Genomic DNA, 10,181 nt, shown 5'->3' with positions numbered 1-10,181 from the left:
TGGTGGGAAATTAATTTAATTGTAACTTAAGTGTTCTGTATGATTTAGGAGTGCTTATGAGATGAGGGGTGTTGTGCAAAGGTAAATTACATGGGGTTTTCTGTTGTAATGGTTGTAGGGTGTTGTATTTGTGTAACAGATTTTTGTTTTGTAGGTGATTTGTTGATTGGATTGTAATAGAATATTGATGTGGTATATGAAGTAAAGTTTTCTTGTAGGATGTTTAGAGAATAAATTGAAGTGTTGTACATGATGGATGCAAGGTTTATTTGAATTGTAATAGATGTTTAAACTTAATGTTTGTCTTTTTCTAAGTTGATTTGAATGGAAATTTAAATGTTCAATAGCTAACTGAATAATGGATACTCACAATGTACATTGTTCATATGGTGGTATGGCACAAATTAACTGTGCTGTTACATTTATTTAGCAGATGCTTTTCTCCAAAGTGACTTCTAATGAACTCAATGTAGTGTTATTGACACACCTTAGTCACCAAAGTGACTTGCTCTGCTAGACACAATATGGTCACTCATCCATATGTTAGCGGAACACTCTATCACTCCCACACTATGGGTGAACCTGAACAGTATGTCTTTGGACTGTGGGATGAAACCCATGCAGACTGAGCAGTAATCAAACCCATGTTCTCTCACCACCCAGGCACTGTGAGACAGCAGTGCTACTTGTTATGGGGCTTCAGAATCACATGTCTGCAAGTCTATGATGCACTGCGCACATTTTATTTTTCTCCGATGTACATCACTTTGGAGAAAAGTGTCTGCTAAATGAGTAAGTTCATGAAGGATCATTTTGTTGAAGTGATGAGATTCTATTGTGATGTCTTGGTAATTTGATTTTACTGAGATGTCTAGTCTATTGGCAATGGTATATTTGGAGAGTGTGTGTGGTGGGGGGTCGGGGGGGTTTCCTCCTTTCTCTCTCTTCTGAAGGAGGCGGGGAGGAAAATGGCTAAACTTCTGTACTCAATCCCATTTTTCCATAGATAAGGATTTGGCTTTTATCCCATGGTAAGGTCTTGAAGGGTTGGCCCCAAAAAAACCACCCATTAAAGGTACAATTTTGTGGTTGCTGGTGAGCATCACAAAGTGTGAACTGGGGCCTAGCATCAACCTTGTATGTAAAGGGAAGGACCTGGAATATGGGGTGTGCCTTAAATTTTTTTTTTTTTTTTTTAAAAAAAAAAAAAAAAGGCAGACTTGAAAAATCTGAATCCAACTGGACATTATTGCAGCTTCACTGAGGCTGGAGAGAAATGGAAGGACTTTCAGCTGTAGCCCAAACTTCCTTAGGTTGGCTCCTAATCAGGCATCTACTGTAGGTCCTTTTTAATATTTATGTACTGCGTTACTTATTTAAAGGTGTATTTGACAGGATTTTATTGTGCATGTATTTTATACTTATGTATATTTGTCTTAATTTTATTCACATTTTTCATTGGTTTGTTTTTACTTGGTCTTAAAATTGTGTTGTATTTTAATTTAAAAGGGTGGTATTATCAGGTGTCTAAACTGTGTAATATATTTACTGCCATATCCCCTAAGCTGTAATGAGAGACTGGATAAGTAGTGCTGGTGTGGAGTAGAATAAATGGCTTGCTCCCTTAACTTTACTCCTTGGATTTGTATTATTTAAGTACTGATTGCACACTGATGGATTTATCTGACTTTAAATAAATGTTTGTTAAATGGGGGGGCGCAGTGGGTTGGACCGGGTCCTGCTCTCCGGTGGGTCTGGGGTTCGAGTCCCACTTGGGGTGCCTTGCGACGGACTGGCGTCCCGGCGTCCCGTCCTGGGTGTGTCCCCTCCAGCCTTACGCCCTGGGTTGCTGGGTTGGGCTCCGGTTCCCCGCGTCCCTGTATTCGACAAGCAGTTCTGACAGTGGTTGTTTGTGTGTGTGTGTCTGTGTGTGTGTGTGTGTGTGTGTGTTAAATGACTCTAAATAGTCTTGTTAGTTTTGTATTTTTTTTTTTTTATTCCCCCCGTTTTTGTTTTTGGTATACTTCGTTCTGGGATGTCTATTTTATAATCATAATGTCTTGGTTTTGAACGTATTTATGAACAAGTGCCTACAGTAGAATTTTAAACTTTATTGGATAATTTGGGGGAAAAAATAAAAATTCTCTTCATTTCGCTTCCTGGCCTAAACCAAAGTGTAGTATTGTATCTGTCGCCATAACGGACCAAGGAGACAGAAAGTATTAGCATTTCCTCATTATCTACAGCACTATGCATAGCGCCGATCGGATAATACACTCGCTGTGTGCCAGCTTTCCAGTGAACGTTTTCTCATGGACATTAGTCGTCTTTTGCTCCAGGGGAGCCCAAACCTGCACTCGCTACAATGTTCAATATTTAAATGAACTTAGTCTTTCATAGTGATTTTTCTTACTCACGCGGACAGGTATTGCCCGACTGCAGCAACGGGAAACAAGACCACCCTCCACCCGAGGGAAGGACAGAGTTTCGAGCGGGTCTCCTTTAAGAGGGCCTTCGAGGCCCTCTGACGTCAGGAGAAGAGTCGCTGCTGAGAGGTCGGAAAGTGGACGGTGGCGCGTGCGCGAGCGAGCCCGTGTTCTCGTGTCTTGTTTTCTTCCATTCTTCGTTTTGAAAGTGCGTTCACTTTTTTTAAAAATTTAAAGTTACATCTATTCGCTAGATCGCACACAAAGTTACTGTTTTACAAGAACGATAGAAAGTGGTCTTCACAGGCAGTTGAAGTTGAAGACCAATGCCTGAAATGGATGTTAGTTGCGAAGAATAGCACAGCGCTCGCGTTGAAGAGATCGAATATTGGTGGCCTCGGCCGCGGTCTCGCGCTGGCCACAGTGACACCTGGAGGAGAACTAACTTGTTAGCTTGTTAGCTCGCGGGCTGCCCGCCCTGCTGCTTCTTCTAGGACGATTTTTAACACGAAGCGAAGCCGATAAAGTTGCGGAGAGGAGAAGGAAAAACCCTCGTTCTTGTGTGGTGTACAATGTTGTCGAACGCGCAAAACCAACCGCAGCAGCAGCCGCCGCAGAGCGTCCCGAATCCGGTGCAGTTGCTGCCGTTTCATGTCAGAGCCACTTTACAGATCAAGAAGAACGCCATCACCGACGACTACAAGGTCACAAGCCAGGTCCTTGGCTTGGGCATCAATGGCAAGGTTTTGGAAATATTTCAGAAGAAAGACGGAGAGAAGTTCGCACTGAAGGTGAGCGAGCCTGACTTTTGTTCTTTTATTTGTACTTTTTTTCTTTTTTCCCTCCCGGAGGGCGGTGAGTCATGTCATGTGATAAACGAGTTTCTAGGTAAAACCACCGTCAGTTCGCTCCTGTCACTAACTTTACCGTAACGTAAGTGACACGAGGGAACGGAACCGGTACGATACGATCGGATATGCAGGAAGTATGTAACTGTGGTAAGCAGCATGCCTGGGACACATGATGATTACTAGGGTAGGAAGAATGCAGGAACACTATGGCATTGCAAGAGTATGATTATGATGATATACATAATTATAATTACACAGTGTAGGGACAGTATAAAAATGCTGCACTGTTACTTCCAGCACCAAGAGTATATGAACTGTAATAGTAGCAATACGCAAGGACAGTAGAAATGCTAGCAGTACGTAGGGACAGTACAAATGCTGCACTGTTACTACTGTACCATTTAGCACTAAGAGTCTGAACTGTAGTAACAGGACAGTATTGAAACCATCTGGGAATGGTATATTTGGCATTTATTTAGCGGATGCTTTTCTCATAGTGATTTGAATCATCATGTACACAATGAGTACAATACTTGCTCATCAAGGTGACTTAAAGTGCTAGATGCAGTAGACACAGTGCACTGCATACAGTCCATCACTCAGCTGTATGTCAGAGCAATACTATCTCTGTCCTTCGCACACATTTGCACAATATGGACAATTTAGAGTAACCAGTTCACTTATATTTCACAACGAATGTCTTTGGGTTGTGAGAGGAAACCCACTCAAAGGGAGAATATGGAAACTCCACACAGACTGAGTGGGAATCCCACGTCCTTGCTCACTGTCCAGATGCTGTCAGACAACAGCATAACTTGTTGTGCGCACCATAGTGCGAATGGTGTAGTAACAGTCCAGGAACAGTATAGTAGCAGTACAGAAAAGGTGGAGGAATGGTATCAGTGCAGGAATAGTATATGAAGGGTATAGAGATGTTAAAGGAACAATGTAAATACTGTGGGAATAGATATAATGTGGGAACAATGTATGGGCAGTATAGAAACAGGGAAGAAAGAAAAGAGTTGGGCACTCTTGAACTTGGGTAATGGTACCCCTCCATCACTCCTTGTGCTAATTGTTACAAGAAAGCTTAACTTGCAGCACTTTTTTGTTTAAGCTATAAGTTGTAAAGGGCTGATGTCCAGTGTTTTAAGCAGGAAATTTTGGGCACTTGTCTGTGTTGCTTTCTCAGCTCAGGAGCTTCCACTTTATGTAGTTATGCATCTTTATGTGGAAAATATAAGATTAATAGTTCTGTTCTTAAGCTGTTTGTTTTTGATAGTATTGTCAGCCTAGAGGACAAAGGGTTTTGCACAGGTAAATGTGTCTTTTCCAGGCAAATAATGATCCTCATCCTTACTTTAAGGAAAAAATACATAGAGAAATAGCTTTGCTCCATTTGTTTTCTACATGCCTTTTGCAATGCATTGGTTTTTCGTAACTTTGGGGAACATTTAATTTCTCTACCAAATGTCGTCAGAAGCTGGCTTATCAATGGTGGGGCAGAGTGTCATGGAATTTTGAAATGGTCTTAAGAATAATTTTAATGTTTTTAATAGTTTAATGTTTAATAGTTTTCATGGCTAAGAGTTCATGGGAAAAATCACTTTTATCTGACAGTGGGAAAAGCTTTGTTATGAAAAATCTCAATGTTTTCAACTTAATGCATAAAATGTTATACAGAGAATTTTTCTTAAGTTTTTGACTTTTTATGTGTGGATAATTATGGATGATTGCGATCATTAGTGTAAAAATTTAAAATCTTCTGGAGATGCAACATCATATCAAAGTGGCAGCAGTGCTGCTTTTGAGTGTATTTTGGTTGGACAGTCCAGTCCTTGAAAGTTGCTAACCTTCCAGTATTAAATTATACATTGTAGTTTGTTTCTGTCTATTTTTTTTTTCATATTTTGTTGTTTATGTGAGATGCTATCTTGCTGCTGTGATCCTCATTTACTTTGTCATGGGTTATGTAGTTTTACAGTTAGTCTCTAGAGTTACTTAACTGTCATGTCACTTATTTTTATAGACCCCATTTCATTGTATATTGTGCCCCCTCAGCCACAACATACACACTCACTCAGTCACACATTGATCTCAAATCCAACTGCTGACAGAGTTCTCTCCTAAATTTTCTCCATATTTAGACTTATTTTTCAGCTCATTCATGGTAAAAATCACTAAGGAGACTTGCCCAGTGTTTGTTCTGACTGGAGTGCACGAGGTGTTTTCTGTCTGCTCCTCCTCCGCATAAGTGCTTGGTGTTATTTCTGGCATTGCAGCTGGTGCACGGATCCCTAAATAGTTCTGCCCTACACCCCCGTATCTTGACACCGAGTAAGGGAACAAGGAGCTAGTGGTTTTCAGAAGTGCTACTACAAGCTGCGGTTTTAAATTCTTCTTACAGTGGTTTTTGTCTTTTTAAGTGCATATTGTTGTCGGTGTGGTTCCAATTGCAATTCACTCAATTCAGTGATCTGAGGTCTTTCTCCTACATTTTTATGGAATATAGGATTTTTTTTTTCTTTTCTTACTTTTCCAACCCATTTAATTCTGTGGGCTGCTGGTTGTCTGAACAATCTTACCAGCTTGTGCAAAAAAAGTGTGTGATTTTTCTGTACGACGACTTACAATGGATACTATGTAGTGTTACTAGGCCACACACCTTATTCACCAAGGTGACTACACTGCTAGATACAGTACTTACAAAGGGTTACTCATCCATGCATCAGTGAAACATACTCACTCCATGACACTCGCCCACTATGGGGGAACCTGAACAGCATGTCTTTGGACTGTGGGAGGGAACCGGAGCACCTGGAGGAAATCCACGCAGACACAGGGAGAACATGCAAACTCCACACAGACTGAGCGGGGATCGAACCCCTGTTCTCTCACACCACTCAGGTGCTGTGAGACGGCAGCGCTACTCACTGTGCTACCATGCCGCCCAGTGCAAGTAGGTGCATAAAGTGCAGGATAGACTAATCCTGATCACCTTTCTACGAATATTTTATTTTTTAAAATTTGCACAAACATTTACATACAATACAGGAGTAGCGACTGTGTAAAGGCTTATCTGGACATGATCATAAAGTTATGGTGCATGAACATTTACACCATAGAGGAGCTTAAGAGATCATGGGCAAAGTGACTCCGGACAAGGTGAGTTTTCAGAATGTAGGCAGAGTTTCAGCAGTTCTGAGTGGGAGGAAGAGGTCATTCCACCACAGTGGGTCCAGAACTGAGAACCTCTGCACTTTACCTTGCATGCCCAGGACCACCAAGCGAGCAGAAGTAAATGAGCAAAGCGGTCTGGTTGGGGTGTAGCTGTTGATTAAGTCTTTTAAATAGCTAGGAGCAGTTCTATTGATGCATTTGTAGGCAATAACCAGGGTCTTGAATTTGATCCGGGCAGCTATAGGAAGCCAGTGCAGAGAAACGAGTAGAGGAGATACATGGGAACCCTTTGGCAAGTCAAACACAACTCATGCAGCAGCATTCTATATCAGCTGCAGAGGTGTGATGGCAGTAGTGGGAAGACCACGTAAGAGAGCTGCAGTAGTCCAGATGGGATGTCACCATGGCCTGGACAAGTAGAGTCAGTTGTGAGGTAAGGGCGTCTTGCGGATATTATGCAGGATGTATCTGCAAGTCTGGGTTGTGGTTTTGGTGTGCTGAGAGAAAGATAGACTTCAGTCAATTGTTACTCCTAGACTCTAAGCAGAGGAGGTAGGTAAAATGAGTGAGTTGTCCAGTTTGATTGATAAAGTGTTACAGGTGGACAGGCCAGCTGGGAGGTGTAGGGTCTCTGTTTTGGAGAGGTTGAGTTAGAGGTGGTGATCACACATCCATGCAGAGATGTGACAGGCAGCAATGCGTGCAGAAATGTCTGATGTTCCAGGTTGAAAGGAGAGGAAGAGCTGGGTATCATCAGCATAGCAGTGGTATTTGAATCCATGGGAGGCTATGGCCAGGCCGAAGGAGGAAGTGTCGAGGAGGAAGGACCTAGTACCGAGCCCTGCGGGACACCGGTTGAGGGGGGTAGAGGAGCAGAATGGGAGCTCCGCCAGACCACTTGATAGGATCTGTCAGATAGGTAGGACTCAAACATTCTTAGTAATAAGACTATACATTTAACATGACATGGAGTTATTTCACTGGAAGTTGCTTTGGATAAAAGCATGTGCTAAATAAATAAATGTAAATGGTTTACACTTAATTTGAATTATTTGATGTTTTTAGCATGGATTCTGTGGTCCTGAATATCTGGGGAAGACGACCTGTGAAGTTTTTGTATGTGTGAATTTCCCTTCTGAGTCTTTCATTTCTTTTCCTCTCACTTCACCACAAGCTCTTCAAGTCTCCCTGAACCAATTCACAGTTGTAGAGCTACAGTTAAACCTCATAACATGATCATTAGGGTCCACAAAATGTCATCACGAAAAAGCGGGGTCGTGTTGAATTGGAGTTCACGAAAATCAGTGTTCACACTGACCAAATGTTGACTGAACATCCTAAATCACTCTATTTTTGCCCTGTTTGACCTGTTAAGTGTGATTTGCTGACAATGAATTGATGGCAGGTGCTGAGACAGCTGTAGGACTAAGAGGCATTTCAGCATTTCTAACCCACTTGCGCTGTAACTTAGTTTCTCACTTTCCGAAAAGGGTTCAATGACCCATCAGTTATAGATCAATTCCCATTTAATTGGCCTTTTACTGTATTTATCTTTTAAAAGAAGACCCGTGACCAACACTAAAAAGCTCTTACCCTCTCTAAGGCCCAGTAATGATAGACTTTGGTAAACCATCTGTACTGCAACACCTGTAGTTGTGACAGGACTTGATCAGCAGTGAGCTAAAGCACTATTGATGGGCATGACAATAATGTCTTGATGAGATGCTTCTGTGATGCTGTAATCAGCTGTTACCAGGAGAGGTTATCTCCTGATTCTGTAAGATCTCTTCCTTTATGTCTATGTTAAAGTACTTCTCTGTTTGAACAAAGTAATAGCCACAACAAATGAAAACTGCCTGTATTTAAGGAGGGATACTGGGTGTTTTTTTTTTTTTTTTTTTTTTTTTTTTGTTTCTCTCTTATTGAGCTATACAAATATTTTGCACCATCCTGTTTTATTGCATCAGAGTATTTGGGCCATCTGGCAATTTTATGTAACACTTTTAATTCAAACAGTACGGTGGGAGTATTTTTCTCATTGTACTTACCTTCTGAAAATTACCAAGAAGTGATTAGGATCAGGGTTTTTTTATGGCTGCATATCCGGTGGTGCTCCTTCAAGTGCCCAACAATTTTGTCCACAGGACATGGTGATTTATGAACCAGTGGCAGCTCTTTTTTTAGGGTTAATCAGATGTGAGAAGAAAAAAAAAAACTACATGTGCCCCATCTTGCCTGACATCTGTTTGTTTTCCGTATGGGTTTTGCCAAAGGACTCAGCCATGGGGCTGATTGGGAGAATTCTTTTCTGTACACCAGTTGTTTTAAGTTGGATATCTTGCAGGCAGTACAGAACTTGTTTTGGAACCCTGTTCCTGTTTTCATCAGTATGTTTTTACAGTACCATTGTGCATATACATTTCATTTATTTGTGTGATTCAGAAATAAAATGCTCACAAAATTGGGGTGAAGCTCAGAGGCATAATGTATTTTGCAACCTTTTTCTTAACGTGGTTTAAAAAAAGGTTTGTATCAAACTGCTTGGAAGTGATCTTAACTTTTCATTAAAAAAATTTATATAAATTAAGTAAAATTTCCTTAAATGGCAACATTATGTAGAACGGGGGGGGGGATTAATGTCCATAAATCGCTCTGCCAGCAAATAGCCCTGAAGATGATTTTATATTATCTGTTTTTACTGTTGTGATTTTGTCCAAATCATCTTAGTTTCACCTGTTTCCCTGGCTATTTTGTTTACTGAATCAGTGGAGATGAAGCAGCACTCAGGAGCATAAGATCCCTTTGAGCCTTGCTGATAATGTGCAAGGAAATGATGTATGCGTAGACCACTTGCTGATTTAGCGGTCTCAGCTTGGAGAGCGCACTCATAAGTTAATTTGTGTGCTTCCATGGCTGAGATCATATTAAGCACATATCATATTAAAGTTTGTAAAGCAGAAAATCATGTCGATTGTGCTATAATTCTTGTGGTTTACTACTGTCGGAGTTGTGCTGCAGAAATGTGAATGGATTTGGCATCCACTTTAAAATGACTGTGGCTCTTGAGCCACGTCAGATTGTCTGCTCTCATGTTCTATAAAGTTTTAAGTCAATTGCCTGTTGTATAACAATATGAAATAAGGGCACATCTGGGAAACTATTTTCGGTTGTAAAATAAGTATTAATTGCGTGGCGATAGTATTACAAAGCTTTGGTTGAATTCTTATGATGGCAGATATAAAGCTGTTTTTAGATCCAGTGGTTGTTGAAGGGGGTGCGGTGGCGCAACGGGCTTGGCCAGGTCCTGCTCTCTGGTGGGTCTGGCTTTTGAGTTCTGCTTGGGGTGCCTTCTGGTGGACTAGCATCCCATCCTGGGTGTGTCGTGTCGTGTGTCTCCCCCCCCCCGGGCTTGTCCCCTGTGTTGCTGGTTTAGGCTCCAGTTTGCCCTGACCTCTCTTGGGACAAGCAGTGTGTGTGTGTGTGTGTGTGTGGGGGGGGGGGGGGGGTGGTTGTTGAGGTCACTGTGTAACCAATACTTTATCAGTCTTAACACCTTTAGCCTTGGAAGTTATTAGCTCTCTGTTAGGACAAATTTTCAGTTTCCCCCCTCCCCTTTGTGACCAGGTCTTCCTTCCAGTGCTACTCACGGAAACAGAATTTGGGGGGAAAAAAGCCAGTTCAGTGATTGTAACCTTGACAAACTTTTTATACACACAGAGGAGTA

At 41.5% G+C, this 10,181-nt stretch overlaps 1 protein-coding gene across 1 annotated transcript in view; it reads left to right on the top strand.

Moving 5' to 3' along the window:
- The first annotated feature begins 2,571 nt into the window (after window positions 1–2,571).
- The window catches only part of mapkapk2a (MAPK activated protein kinase 2a), a 37,489-nt gene continuing 29,879 nt past the window's right edge, over window positions 2,572–10,181 (top strand). The window contains exon 1 of the mRNA XM_018758717.1: window positions 2,572–3,217. Within this exon, the coding sequence (XP_018614233.1) occupies window positions 2,999–3,217 (219 nt within the window). The 5' untranslated portion in view covers window positions 2,572–2,998. The remainder of the gene's footprint in view (window positions 3,218–10,181) is intronic.

The sequence above is a fragment of the Scleropages formosus genome, chromosome 2 (assembly GCF_900964775.1).
Source record: "Scleropages formosus chromosome 2, fSclFor1.1, whole genome shotgun sequence".
Classification (NCBI taxonomy): domain Eukaryota; kingdom Metazoa; phylum Chordata; class Actinopteri; order Osteoglossiformes; family Osteoglossidae; genus Scleropages; species Scleropages formosus.
The sequence above is the reverse complement of the archived record's forward strand: the minus strand, read 5'-3'. Positions and strand labels throughout refer to the sequence as shown.